Here is a 15528-nt window from a genome sequence, read left to right as displayed (position 1 = left end):
TTCAATGCAATTTCTACCTGATATACATATTTTTGGAAAACAATTTCCCCCCAAATAATGCATTTTTGAACATTATTTCCACTAATGAATTCATTTTTATTCACACTTTACCTCAAGTCTATATTTTTTGTACACATTCCTTGCTTGGAGAGCTGCAAAAATTCAGAGAAGTGCATATTTCGAAGTATGGCAGTGTTCTGAAAAGAGCAAAGCAGGTAAGTTCACATTTAAAGGTGACTCTAAATGAATTCCACATTCTAATGTGACCAAAAGACAGAGTTCCAAGCTCATCTATTATTGCTTTCTCTTCTCTCTCAACTATGAGGTGACAAGATGAGGGCTAAGACCTGAACTCCAGCCTTCCAAATCTGAGAGTGAAAGCATTGCCAGCATTATCCTTCTCCCCTTTCTGACTCTGCCCCTTCTGCAAAGTATATTCCTTTCAGGAAAAACTTTTTAAAAACACCTGAGTTGCTTAAAGGCCAAGATACAACAGTGATGAAGACACGTCTCAAAAGGCTTCCATTTCTTTACATTTTATTTTTTCGAATACTTTATATTTAAGCATTTAGAAACATTTTTTCCATGTCTTGTCAGTTAATGTTAGGGGAAGTATTAGATATTTTAAGCTCCACAACTTAAAGAACATGACTATTTCTTTATTATTCACACTATACACATATAAACTACCTGCGCTGAGGTGATAGGCATAATTCTCCAAGTGCTATTTCACCTGCAGTCCTGTTAAAAGAAAAAGGGGGGTGGATTGTATGGGGGTCAGAATTTGGTGAATTCTGTCCCCGTCAAACCGACTGCCCAGACTGTCCAATCAGAACTATGTGTTTCGCCTTAAGACATCCTGCCAAACTTATGTAATGGGTTACTTCTTTTAGCACTGTGGTCAATGGCGAAGCAACATGCTGCAGCCCCTGGAGCGGAGAACAGGCGGAGACGTGGCTGGCGTGCATCTCAGGGGCATGATGCATCACCCGTGGGGGCGTGGCAAGTGACGCAGGGGCATGACGTACATCTGGGGTTGCGCTGCGTGTGGTGCGTGTCCCGGGAGGCCGCAGCGTGCGTCCGGGAGGGGTGGCAGCCATGATGGCACCCTTTCCCCAAATGGTGCACTCCCCCGCCCCCCCCTTCATATGCCACTGTCTGTAGTAGCATCCTTTGCAACACAAGTGCAATGGGATTACATGCAAATCTGATCAGTCACTTGATGCAGCTGACTTCACTGACTGCTACGTGGCAGAATGCTACAAAACCATGGACGCCATCTTTACTATCCATTCTGAGGCATTATAGGAAGTCCAGCATGCTTTTGATGAGGCTATTGCTCCTTTGACCCATGTACCGCATGGTCCATCTCTCTGTGGCAGAGATGGGGAATCTGCAGCCTTCCAAATACTGTTTGACTACAATTGCAACCAGCCCAAACCAACCATGTCAGTGGTCAAAAATGATGATGGGACTAAGAATCAAACAACATCTGGATGGTCACAGGTTTTCCGTGCATGTGTATGTGTGATGAAGAGAAGAAGAGTAGAAGAAGAGTTTGGATTTGATATCCCACTTTATCACTACCTGAAGGAGTCTCAAAGCGGCTAACATTCTCCTTTTCCCTTCCTCCCCCACAACAATCACTCTGTGAGGTGAGTGAGGCTGAGAGACTTCAGAGAAGTGTGACTAGCCCAAGGTCACCCAGCAGCTGCATGTGGAGGAGCGAAGAACCGAACCCGGTTCACCAGATTACGAGTCTACCACTACACCACACTGGCTCTACCGGCTGAACACCCAAATACCATCCCTATAGATGTCTGCATTGGAGCTGTATTGACACTTCAATAGGCTTCTTAAAAATAATATATTTTTTTTTAAAGTGTTAAGAGTGCTGCATTGATTTTAAAGTAATTATTTTTATAGCAGGTGAAATCATATATAAAATTGTGGGGATTTTTCCTTCTTTTACCAGTGACCACCTGCTAAGAAATGCTGTTCAAGTATACATTTCCACATCAGCTACCACTAGCCAAACAAGCTGTGCATTTTATTTTTGCTCCAGATTTTAAGTACTCACATTGGAGGGGCTGGGTAAATAAATGAATATATTCACTGGTGTATTTACATTTACAGCCGCAGGTAGGTGTCACAGGTAAGCACTACTGAAATCAGTGCACCCCAAGCAAGTTCAGAGGCACACACTGCAATGGCTCTTGAGCAGGTATTTGTGTTCCACAAGCCACTATGTCTTATTTACACATTGCTTGGAGTGTCAACTCAGTCATAACTGGTGGTGATTTGCCAGCATAGTTGCATCAATGGATTGCAGTTTTTATTTTCAACCCAGAAACTCACTGTGCATATATAACAGGCCGAATGGAGTTCTCCTGTGCTGCCAAAAACCATTGTCCAAAACTAAATTTACTGAATAAGCTTATGCTTTGTACATACCTAGTTTCCATAAATTCTTTAAACAGCCACACTGATTATATGTCTGAAAGCAAAATACAAGCATCTAATATGTGCTATATCTCAAATCAGAAGAATTAATTGAAATTATTTTCCAGTTCTTCACCTCAGGTAACTTCTGCTCCCACTGTATCCCGACAGATGCTTACAGTACATTGGCGATTGTTGCTGGACTAGTCAACCAAACCAAATATTTACAGAACTAGTAACGACAAAATTGTTTCTATAGATTCTGAGGGCTCCCTTGGTTATCTGTTATAAATGGGCTTAATCTGAGTTAAAGTCTCAGCTTCATAAAGACATGCAACTAATATTGGCCTTGCTTCTAACCCCAAGCAAATGAATGATTAGGAACTAAATAGACTTTACATGTTCCAATGTACTCTTATCACAAGAGTCAATGCACATCTTGTTGGATGTGCCTTGGATAATGTTCATGATCACATGCTGTTTTCTTAACATCGTACAGTTTAAGCTGATGAGAGTCTCATCATAAACATTAGGCAGAATAAGATTCAGAAGGACTTGAAGGTCTCCATATGTATAATAGGATCCAGTAGCTGAGACCAAATAGTAAGTGAGTTGACATAATGCCCAGGTTCATTATTATTTCTAAGTCACCAAAGCATATGAGCAAGGGTGTTTCTGCCAACATTTGAGCTCATCCTCCAGTTTCAATGAAGGTAAATAGGAGTGGAGTTAAAAGAAAGTTAAGAAACTGTTGAGCACAAACTGGTTACTCATCACTCGCTTCTTGTTACTCATCACTCGTTTCTTGGCTGTCGCAATAGAACTGCTCCATGTGGTAGATTTTTATAGGTATGAAACTGGGTAACAAAGTAATTGGGGCGAGAAAAAGAATATACGGGACAGACTAACAACCAGCTCAAACCATTTATCCATCCCCATAAAGCCCACTGAAAACTAAGTGTAAGGCAAACACATTTTGCTTTAGCTATAGCTATAGCTAGAATTATTTGAATGCAAGTTGCAATATACATCTGTTCCAATCACCCTGCACAAGCCATGATTACACCAATATCTTGACAAACATGAAGACAAACAGTTTACTATAGTAATCTTAACAGTACTTGACTTGTAAACACAAGTTAATAAGCAGATCCCTTGCATCTGAGAAGTCGGTCATTACAACAAAGAAGAGAAAGTTCTTGTGAACGTCAGGGTTATATACGTTTTGCCACTTAGTTCCATTCTTTAAAGCCACTAATTTGGCTGGAGTTAGTGTGGTGGTTTCGATCTATAAATATAACACTTTCATAACAAGAAAGGTAGTGAGGCCCAACAGCAAAATTAAGAATTCTGCATGTTTCTAGAGACCCTTGATTAGAGAGTGTAACATTAAGTCAATCAGTAATTGAACATTATGGCCATTGGTTTCCAGAACATTAGTTTATATCACTCTAGAAAGAACTAAAACATTCCATACTCTATATTTCACCCCGATGTGTTTGCTACCCTGTCATCATTTCCAATCTCATTTCGCAGGATAACATGATTGTAAATAGCCATAGTAGTCCAAATCCACTGTGAAGTGACTTTCTTCACTCCCCCCCCCCGTGTTTTTATCCCATTGATTCAAATCTGGATGGCATCAGAAAATGAAAACTTTGGTTTGAGAAACTTCATGCCGACTAAGGATGCTTGTTTTTGCTACAAGTTGTACATAGCAGGTTGGCTGCATCCAGGATGAATGGTTGGCCTGTCAGCAAGGTCTCGCACTCCAGGCAGGTAAAGTGTTGCTTGTGCCAGGTGAGGCCTTCGACTCGCTGGTAGTCCTCAGAAAATATTATCTGTGGAAGTAAACAACTCCATTTATCATGTCACTTTCTTCCTAGAGCCAGCCAAGTCCTATAACTGCTTCATTATGGAAGCAACACACAAACAAAGCAGTTGACAAGCCAAAACACATATAAAACAAAGCAGTGTTTGCATCATTACTATTTAGCAACACACCAAAAGAGGATATCTCTCAACATAAACTACGGAAGTAGTTTGGCCTAGCTAATTCAAAGCTGTAGGGCATGTTTATATTCCGCTTTTGGTTTCTATAGAACCTCTGCTTATTAAAATAAAACTGAAACAAAAAATAGAGCACCTTAAAATGCTTCTGGTTTCCGTGATTTAAATATATTTCAAACAGCTCATGGTTAGCAAGGAGAGACGTTAACTATCAGCCCAGTTTCAGATAACAAGGTAGGGCAAACGCAAATCCAAAAGACCCTGTACCAAAAAGGATGAGGGAGGAATAGAGTGGCTGAGAGATCATCTCCAAGAGCTTGCATGTTGTCATGGTCCTGGTAAGTCATAGTTTAGTTCACCATGTTAGGCAGATCAGACCACTGAGTTGAATTTAATGTGGTGCTTAGTAGTCCTTTGTGCAAGCAGAATGACCTGCTGTGCAATGGGACTTTCCCCCTCTCCTCTTCCCTCACCTGACCCCAAATCTATTCTAGGGCTTCCTCCAACCCTCTGGGGACAGTGTGGGACAGGAAAGCTCAGCTGTGCAAGCAGAAGTCATTCTACTCACACTTTTTTCAAAGCTGCACACCACTCCCTATATTTCTGTACCTGGTACTAAGCAGGTTCCTCACTGATTAGTTATGGTTCCACCCCCATTCACCTGTTCCATTTTCTATCCCTCAAAACCACCAAAATCCCCACCCCCACCCAAAAAGCACTCATACACTGGAGGCAAGTATTCATTTTGCAGAGGCATTCGGCCAAACGCAATTCCTCGGAGCTGATAGTTTCTTATAGGCAGAGAAATTGAGAGCTATGCAGGAGAAGAGACTTCCGTTTCCCCAGCTGTCATACCTCGTCACAGGCCGCACAGCGTGGCCTTACGCTCTCACAGTAATGACGCCCACACCAGATGGCCCCATTGTTCCAGAAGTAGATCAGGTCCACAAGCGGTTCAGAACACTTGCAGCACACAAAGCATGCGGGATGCCACTGACGGTCATAGCCTCCTCTGCTGGCATATACCACAGGGGATTCTGAGGGCAGCACCTGCTTGCAGAGGTCGCAGAACTGAAGAAGAAAGTAAGGCCGTAATGAATATTCATCCACCCTTTTGCAAGGAATAATAAAGCACTGCTCAACTAATTCACAGCCAAAGGTACAATTTCATGCTTCGTGTCAGCCAGCTCCCATTCACCTTAAGCTCAGGGCCAGCTTTTAGGATCTCATGCCTTAGGCCCTCCAAGTGGAAGCATTTAAATCAGCCACAGTGTGCAAGTTTATTGCATGCTATAGCTCAACACATCAATCGGCACCACTGCATGGAGACTCTTCATGGCTCTGCCGCCAGGCCAGCATTGGCAAGAGAACAGGACAATGTTGGTCCATGGCTACAGAGGGAGGGCAAAGTGTGTTGACGTGCCCTAAGGGTATTTCAGCAAGTATTCCAATCGTAACTCAATTGCAAAACAAAAAAACTGAACTGAGCAAAATGTAGACTACAATGAACTCTTTCTCCCTTCTGGGGCTTGTTAAGGCATCATAGAAATACATTTTAAAATAATAAAATACTAATTGTTCTTTACTGCAAGAACAATCTTCAGAAATTAGATTCATATTTGTAATATTTATTTGTTTTATCAATTCAATTGTGATCTCCCGTGATGGATTACAACGCAGATAGCAAGCTATATAGCAGACAGTCTGCTTTAAAAAATAGTAGGGATATGAATCAAAACAGTATTCTGTAGAGTTGGAAAAGGTTCTGAAAAGGGGATGATAAACAGGATGGAGCGGCTCTGAGGGAAGTTTACAACATTTGGGACTTCTTAGCTTAGAGAAAACATGATACAAGTGTATAAAATCAGCCAGAGAAAGGGGATAGAGGAAAGCTTTTCTTTCTCTCATAGCACCAGAACTCAGGGGTATCCAATGAATGTTAGAAGTTCCAGGACAAACAAAAGAAAGTATTTCTTCACCTATCATAACTTATTTACCTATTAACTTCTACTTGTTAATAGCTGCAAGAATGTTACTGGATTGAAAATGGAAAGTTACATATACCCTCCCTGGAAACAGTGGCTTAATAAAGTTTGAGATTTGGCTAAAGCAGCGAAAATAACACCTCATTTACGAGTGCAAATGGCAAATGAATATAGAAACAAATTCTAGGAAAAAAGTTGCACTTTATACAACATGGCAAAGAAAATTGTTACTTCCTGCGAAAGTAAAATTCAAGTGGGTTTTTGTTTTTAAGTAACATTGTAATTTCATGTTAATATTATGCTCCCCACAGTGACTTGGCTGGCCACTGTGAGAAGAGGATTCTTGACTCGATAGCTCTTCTCGTGCTCTTATTTTAATAAATTGTTATTGGGATTTTTAATCCTGTTTCCTAGCAAATATTGCCAAGTAATTTTTTAGCAGCGTTTGAGAAGTCTTGTACGGCTGTTGTTCAACAGGGCATGTGTGATCATGGGAACCTCCTAAGATAACTGAGGCCTAAGACATCCCCTGCCCTTAATTCATTCTGGAGGTCCGTTCTTAACCTGAAACTGTTCTTAACCTGAGGTACCACTTTAGCTAATGGGGCCTCCTGCTGCCACTGCGCTGCCAGAGCCTGATTTCTGTTCTCATCCTGAAGCAAAGTTCTTAACCCAAGGTACTATTTCTGGGTTAGCGGAGTCTGTAACCTGAAGCATATGTAACCTGAAGTGTATGTAACCCAAGGTACCACTGTATTTGTTTCAGCCTTTTATAGTCTTGGGCTATAATCTTAATTCCTGGCTAGCCATGGCAGCAAAAAACCATTTTTGGTTTTCTATTGGCTACTGAATGGGGGGGATGGGACAGACAGACACTGGTGGTGGCAGCTTTTGCCTGCTCACTCCAGACTCATTGGGGTACCCCTCACCAATGGAGCTTCCCTGCTGGTGGAACTGGACAGCTTCTACTCCACTGAAGCCCCCTCTAGCGCAGCAGATTCAGGGTCTGGTTTGCCCTGCTCATTATGAACTTTCCCCCATCCTGTCATGCAAATAAATAAATAAATAAATAAAAAATAATAATTTATTTGTACCCGCCAATCTGGCTGGGTTTTCCCAGCCACTCAAAGAACAATACAATTAAACATTATATGGTTAAGAGTTGAGGGTGCTCTAGTTTGATCTTAGAAGGCATGCAGAAGAAAAAAATTGCCTCTTTTTGATATAAGGCTAGTTTGTTTGCTTTTAAGTCTCTGCTATTGCAACCGTAAGGAAAGGCTGCTGTTGGCCCCCTGAGTATCCACGGTGAGAACTTATTTTCAATATGTGGCTTATCACATTGCATGCCAATGAATATTTCCTTAGTTAATACTGACAGCTTTTTTTTTCCATTTCCATTTCCACTGAAATAAAATAAAACAAAAACAGCTTCCCCGAAGAATCCCTCCCTTAAGCACACAAACCACTCTTTTCCTGTGAAGGGAAGCTTTGGCATCAGTGGAACATTTGTGTTCCAGCCCCAAGCTGAATCTCAAGAAAAGGACTCGGAAAGCCAAGACTTGTACATGGATTTCCCCAAACTCTTTGAAGACTGCCGTTTTTAGCCTCTTCCTTTATTACAAGCTTGCTATGCAAGTTGACCATGTCACTGAAGGCCTACGGAGAGGTGTTTTGCACTGGCGGGGAGAACTTTGCTTGGAGGTTTAAAATGAGACTCCAAGAGGTAGTTACTGTGTGTTCAGTCTTAAGACACTTACACTGAGTTGTGAGAGGTTTGGACTGAGAAGAGCCCTCTACTTGCTTCAGGCAGCTTAGCCAGTTTCCTGCCAGACAGGCATCACTTCGCCATTGCAGAACTCCCTGTTTCTGCCCACTCAGTATGCATGTGGAAGGCCTGCTTGCAGTATCCCTGCTAGTGGGGTTGGGTGGAAAGCCCTGACACAGGGCATTCTGAAGAAGGGGATGAGCCGAGGAAGGGGCTGAGCAGCCACTGGACCCTCAGGCTGCTGTCACAGCCAGGATCGGAAATGATCACAGTACCAGTATGGAGTTGGTGCAGAGATCAGGACACCATCAATCTCCTCCTCCTCCTGGTGCTGCTGCTGCTAGTGACTAAGGTAAAGGTAAGGGGACCCCTGACTGTTAGGTCCAGTCGTGACCGACTCTGGGGTTGCGGCGCTCATCTCGCTTTATTGGCTGAGGGAGCCGGCGTACAGCTTCCGGGTCATGTGGCCAGCATGACTAAGCCGCTTCTGGCGAACCAGAGCAGCGCACAGAAACGGCGTTTATCTTCCCGCCAGAGTAGTACCTATTTATCTACTTGCACTTTGATGTGCTTTCGAACTGCTAGGTTGGCAGGAGCAGGGACCGAGCAATGGGAGCTCACCCCGTCGCGGGGATTCGAACCGCTGATCTTCTGATCGGCAAGTCCTAGGCTCTGTGGTTTAACCCACAGCGCCACCCGTGTCCCCTGCAAGTGACTAGGTTTGCCATATTTCAAAAAGTGAAATATGCCAACATGGGCTTCCACACACCTGGATTTTCCCGGATGTTTTGCCGATTTCTGTCGGACATTGCTTCCAACTGCAGAATTCCAGGTACGTATGTATGGCAACCTTACAAGGAACCGGACTGGGGATGTTGCTCTGTAGTTGCAGCGGCAGAAATTTTGGATTGCTTTGGCTCTAGGTTTAATTGTATAGACAGGGCCGGATTTAAGTTTGATGAGGCCCTAAGCTACTGAAGGTAATGGGGCCCTTTATATGTCCAGCTGTCCTTTGTCTACAACAAATTGCCACTGTTTTTTGTGTTGAATATATGCTATATGGTAATATATGGACCTAATAGGTATCTAAAGCCATTTGCACATAACAAAATATGTATTTTATCAAAGTAATTGTTGAACTGAAATACAATTAAGAAGAAGTATATTAATAGTGAAATAATTATTAAGCTCTAACTTAAAATGATTTTTTATTCATAACAAACTTAATAATGCAAACACATTGGCACTTGGCAATAACAAAAGTTCCTTTAGAAACACAATTTACAAAGACTCATAATCTAGTCTCTAGAAACTTGTTTTAACATGAAATAATAATAGGTGTAAATATATGATTTTGTTTTTTATCATATTTTGGAAATGTACATCCAGTTTTTTCCCCTTTAATTTTTTTGGGGGCCCCCAAGAGAGTGGGGGCCTAAGCTATAGCTTGTTTAGCTTATACGTAAATCCGGCACTGTGTATAGATGTCCAACAGGAATTCCCCCATGAACTGTGGCAAGTCCCCCCCCTCCCAAAATCAGTATAAACTGTGCTAGTTCACCATTATCTCAGATTTTAATGCTTGAAGCATGAGCCACCAAAATTACGGAATAACAGCAAAAAGCTTCAGTGTCCCCCCCCCCCCATCCAAATGGTTTCAATGTTTGGCGCTAATACTGGTGTTCTCTAATGTCTTGAAAGCTGCAGTCCTTGTGGTTGAACAAATGTGGGTACGTTTTCAGCGAGTGTTTATTTGACTGCTGTTGGCTTCAAAGAATGCTCTGGAACAGAGGTGAATTCTGATTAGTAGTGGATGGAAAGCTTGTAGGTTTCCATGCTTCTGCGTCCTCTTTGCACAGTTCGTTTTCTTTCAACAGAGCCAGGGTAAAATTGGCAAAGGAGTGACTTCTCCACCAGCGCACAGAATGTTCTGTAATCATTCAGGTGAATCTGACTAATTTACTAAGATAGTATTTACTCAACAGTGCAGTTAACTTGGAACTCAAGCAACATGATTTTTTTAAAAAAAATCCAAACTGTAGTATGTATCCTTAACGATTGCATTCTTAAAATCACAAAAATCCTTATACTTTGCAGATATGCAAAAATTAGATACATAACTATGTTGTCACGTTAAAGACTGATAGATATATTTGTGGACCAGAGCTCACTTTGTCAAATGCAGGATTTTGTATTTTTTACAAGCTGGCAGAGTTTGCATTAAGAAACCTGTCCTGTAGTTTTGCAACGGATGCAAAAAGAGAGGCCTTCTTGGTCCTGACCAGGGCCGGATTTAGGTTTGATGAGGCCCTAAGCTACTGAAGGTAATGGGGCCCTTTATATGTTCAGATGTCCGTTATCAACAACAAATTGTCGCTGTTTTTTGTGTTGAATATATGCTATATGGTAATATATAGGCCTAATAGGTATCTAAAGCCATTTGCACATAACAAAATATGTATTTTATCAAAGTAATTGTTGAACTGAAATACAATTAAGGCGGTTCGAATCCCTGCGACGGGGTGAGCTCCTGTTGCTCGGTCCCTGCTCCTGCCAACCTAGCAGTTCGAAAGCACGTCAAAGTGCAAGGAAGGTAATCAGCGTTTCTGTGCACTGCTCTGGTTCGCCAGAAGCTGCTTAGTCATGCTGGCCACATGACCAGGAAGCTGTACGCCGGCTCCCTCGGCCAATAAAGCGAGATGAGCGCTGCAACCCCAGAGTCGGCCACAACTGGACCTAATGGTCAGGGTCCCTTTACCTTTATATTTATAGTGAAATAATTATTAAGCTCTAACTTAAAATGATTTTTTATTCATAACAAACTTAATAACGCAAACACATTGGCATTGGGCAATAACAAAGTTCCTTTAGAAACACAATTTACAATTTTTACTCATAATTTTTTGGGGGGGCAAGAGGGTGGGGCCCTAAGCTATAGCTTGTTTAGCTTATACATAAATCCGGCCCTGGTCTTGACCTCCCTTAGAGTTGGGAGACAAGAGAATTGTCATAACCAGTTGTCACTGCTAAGTTTGAATTAGGCAGAGGGCTGAAAGTGTTTGGGCTAGGGATGGCTAAAACTGATTTAGTCTTAGGGTACTGCTTCTTCCTTTGAGAACCCAATGCAGAATTAGCAATTTTGCACCTAATTATTTACAAATATGCCACCAAATGTTATACTGTATAGGATGCTAGAAGACTCCATCCAAACTTGTATCACCACCCCTGGGTTTCCCCTCATCTCTCAGAGAAGTAGGGAACATGCAAGTGTGTATAGCAAAAAGTTTTTTAACAGGAGGGTCTGTACGTGCAAAGGGACCACACTCAATGTGTCATAGAAAAAGGTTGCTATTGCACTGAAGGAAACTAGTCTGTGAACAATGTTTTGTGGCTTTGCAGATTTTCACTTACTGCTTCATAATGGCAGCCTGGCACAGCAAAGTGCTGGCACATCACACACAATTCAATTTTCCCGGAAAATTATAGAGTAGACGTGTAATTGCTAATTTATTTATTTTTTAAAAAATCAAGATGATCAGATAAAAATTATAGGGATTTCAGCAGTGTGATGGTACACTTACTGCCAAGTATTGAGATGTATTCTAAACAATTTGAACAGGGAAGAAGTTTTAAAAAGTAGATCTTTTTTTGAGAGAACACCAGGAACCTGCAGTTGTAAACCAAAGTGAGAAGCAGTCACTTTGCATTGTACTTTGTTTTAAATTCTACAAGATTTTATCAACATCCTAACACTTGTTGATTGAATAGCCTGAGGACAATCTATCTAGCCACCCACCCACAGCCCTTAACACAGGTTCCTTTTTGCTAATCCAAACAAAAGCTTAAATGTTCCAATTTTTGGAATGTCAGAACCTTCCATGGAATTTTGCAGAGCAGCCCCATAGTTTAGCAGTCTCACGACATCTGCACAAATGGAGCTTTTGTAATTGCTTCTCAAAGAATTTAGCTTTTCCACTGGTGCCCAAAGGAAAAAAATAAAGCATTAAATTCTTCTGGAGAATAAACACCACAGGTATGTATTTACTTGGAGGGATGAACTTGCAGTCAAAATAAACCTCCCTTGCCAAGATGGTTTTTACAAATGCCTTTAAGCGGAAGTCTTAGCCTTAAGATAGGAAGGGTGGTGTGTATTTCCCCCCTAGAATGGGTAACAAAAATCATTCCCAGACTGAGTCACTGCAACGTGGTCTAGCAATGAACTTGCAAAGGGTTTTCACTGTTTGTAATATTCCCCCTTTTGATAGCTTGCCCTCTACAATCCCCCACCTACCCTTGCTCTAGCAAAAATTTGAGCAGGGACTGAGACACTATCAGATATGGGGACCTTTCAGAGCCAATACAGTGGTACCTCGGGTTAAGTACTTAATTCGTTCCGGAGGTCAGTTCTTAACCTGAAACTGTTCTTAACCTGAAGCACCACTTTAGCTAATGGGGCCTCCTGCTGCTGCTGGAGCACGATTTCTGTTCTTATCCTGAAGCAAAGTTCTTAACCTGAAGCACTATTTCTGGGTTAGCGGAGTCTGTAACCTGAAGCGTATGTAACCTGAAGCGTATGTAACCCGAGGTACCACTGTATGTACGTTTCACTGCTGCTACAGAGCATTGGGCAAGAAAGAAAGAAAAAAAGGAGCTCATACCTGCAAATCCCACTCCCCAAGCTCACCTTTTGGGAGTCCTCAAACGACTTCTGCCCAACCCATTCCTCAATCTGTCTCTCTCCCCCACCTCTCTCCATTTATTCAACTTACCTGCTCTCCCAGTTCACACATCCATGGCATTGCCACCAGTTTGGAAGAATGGATAATCAAGATGATAGAGCAGGCATAGGCAAACTCGGCCTTCCAGCTGTTTTGGGACTACAACTCCCACCATCCCTGACCACTGGTCCTGTTAGCTAGGGATGATGGGAGTTGTAGTCCCAAAACACCTGGAGGGCTGAGTTTGCCTATGCCTGTGATAGAATATGCCGAAATGGCAAAGCTTACCATGAGGATAATTCTAGAATATGTTAAAGAACACTGTAAATATGTTAAAACATTAGCAGGGTTATTGTAACATTTACAATGTGTTAAATATGGACAACGTATTTATAATTAAGATTTGAAAATTACAAAGGAAAAATAATTATATGCAAGATGATGAATGATTGAATTAGGAAGGGGGGGGGGAGGAAGTCAAACACAATGAATTTGGTGTATAATTGAATGCAAAAGTGTCGTCATTTTAAAAAATCCTTGGAAAATAAAAATATTTCTAAAAAGACATTGCCACCAGTTTGTTACAAAGGTTTTTCAGAAAAAGCTCCAAAATTAGTAAGTTTGTGAGCATGACGGCCTCGTGAACTCAAGGACTAAGACTTCCAAGATTACTGGGGAGTCGATACCGAAAAATACACTTCAGTTGTTTTAAGCACTTCTGGCAGACAGATTGTTTTCTTTCATTAAACCACTTTTGGCCAAACACAGAAATATGCTCCATTCCTTCCTATGCAACTCCATGCACTATGTATCCCGATTATATGCCTCCAGGGAAGCCATTGCATACTTACCAAGTCCTGCCCTTTTGGCACATCACCCAGGGTTCCATTGGTAGAAACAACTTCTTTACTTGCAGGAATGCCTTTATCAGGTTGTTTCCCATCATCTTTGGCAGTTCCTCCATGACCTGGCAGTGCAACTTCCCCGACGCCAAGAACGCCATCTTTGTATTTCTTCACAAAGTCCTCCATCAACTTTATTTCACTCTCCGAAAGGCCCCGGCAGTGGGAAGGATCCTGGTCATAAATAGGAAGCTGTCTCATCAACCTCCTGCGACGATAATAAGCACCTTCTGTACCAGCCACTGGCTGCATTTCTTTTGAAATCAGTTCCATGTACTGGGTAGCCTGATTTACGTGGAAGAAAAAGAGAGAGAGAAGATAATAATGATACCTTTATTGTCAATGTACAACCTGTGTACAATGAAATTAACTGTGCCTTCCCCCCCAAACAAACACTCAATCTCATTGCACTTTGTGCGCTTGTCACACAACACACCAAACCCCAAAGTCAGTTGCACTATATTATTTTCCATTCAGCAGCCTGACAGCCCACGGATAGAAACTGTTTTTTAGCCTGTTGGAAGGAAGGAAAGTCCAATGCTGTAAAGAAAAATATTGCATAGGAACCTGGAATGTAAGAACCATGAACCTGGGTAAGTTGGATGTGGTCAAAAATGAGATGGCAAGAATAAATATTGACATCCTGGGCATCAGTGAACTAAAATGGACAGGAATGGGCGAATTCAGTTCGGATGACCATCATATCTACTACTGTGGGCAAGAATCATGTAAAAGAAATGGAGTGGCCCTCATAGTCAACAAAAGAGTGGCAAAAGCTGTACTGGGATGCAATCTCAAAAATGATAGAATGATCTCGATACGAATCCAAAGCAGACCTTTTAACATCACAGTATCCAAGCATCCAAGCACCACAGTATCCAAACATCCAAGTTTATGCACCAACCACTGGTGCTGAAGAAACTGAAATTGACCATTTCTATGAAGACTTCCAACACCTTATAGAAATGACACGAAAGAAGGATGTTCTTCTCGTTATAGGGGATTGGAATGCTAAAGTAGGGAGTCAAGAGATAAAAGGAACAACTGGCAAGTTTGGCCTTGGAGTTCAAAACGAAGCAGGGCAAAGGCTAATAGAGTTCTGCCAAGAGAACAAGCTGGTCATCACAAACACTCTTTTCCAATAACACAAGAGACGACATCACCAGATGCGTAGCATCGAAATCAGATTGATTATATTCTCTGCAGCCAAAGATGGAGAAGCTCTATACAGTCAGCAAAAACAAGACCTGGAGCTGACTGTGGCTCAGATCATCAGCTTCTTATAGCAAAATTCAAGCTTAAACTGAAGAAAGTAGGAAAAACCACTGGGCTGGTAAGATACAATCTAAGTCAAATCGCTTATGAATACACAGTGGAAGTGAGGAACAGGTTTAAGGATTTAGATTTGGTGGACAGAGTGCCTGAAGAACTATGGATGGAGGCTCGTAACATTATACAGGAGGCAGCAACTAAAACCATCCCAATGAAAAGGAAATGCAAGAAAGCTGTCCAACAAGGCCTTACAAATAGCGGGGGAGAGAAGGCAAGCAAAATGCAAGGGAGATAGTGAAAGATACAGGAAATTGAATGCAGATTTCCAAAAAATAGCAAGGAGAGACAAGAAGGCCTTCTTAAACAAGCAATGCAAAGAAATAGAGGAAAACAATAGAATGGGAAAAACCAGAGATCTGTTCAAGAAAATTGGA

General features: G+C 41.8%; 1 protein-coding gene across 3 annotated transcripts in view; it reads right to left on the bottom strand.

Moving 5' to 3' along the window:
- Positions 1-516: 516 nt before the first annotated feature.
- LMCD1 (LIM and cysteine rich domains 1) overlaps positions 517-15528 on the bottom strand; it is a 60713-nt gene continuing 45701 nt past the window's right edge. Inside the window, exons 4-7 of one of the 3 annotated variants that reach the window (XR_014507617.1) lie at positions 13772-14107; positions 5308-5523; positions 2030-4283; positions 517-1982 (exon numbers count right to left, since the gene is read on the bottom strand). Coding sequence is in view for 1 of the 3 variants with exons in the window: in XM_083426435.1 (XP_083282561.1) it covers positions 4125-4283; positions 5308-5523; positions 13772-14107 (711 nt within the window). In the remaining 2 variants the exon portion in view is untranslated. Of the gene's footprint in view, positions 4284-5307; positions 5524-13771; positions 14108-15528 lie in introns of all 3 variants that reach the window. The other 2 variants (XR_014507618.1, XM_083426435.1) reach the window with 2 other exon arrangements.

The sequence above is a fragment of the Podarcis tiliguerta genome (assembly GCF_965153285.1).
Source record: "Podarcis tiliguerta genome assembly, chromosome: 2".
In the NCBI taxonomy this organism is placed as follows: domain Eukaryota; kingdom Metazoa; phylum Chordata; class Lepidosauria; order Squamata; family Lacertidae; genus Podarcis; species Podarcis tiliguerta.
Note: the sequence above shows the minus strand (reverse complement) of the source record. Positions and strands in the feature narration are given on the sequence as shown.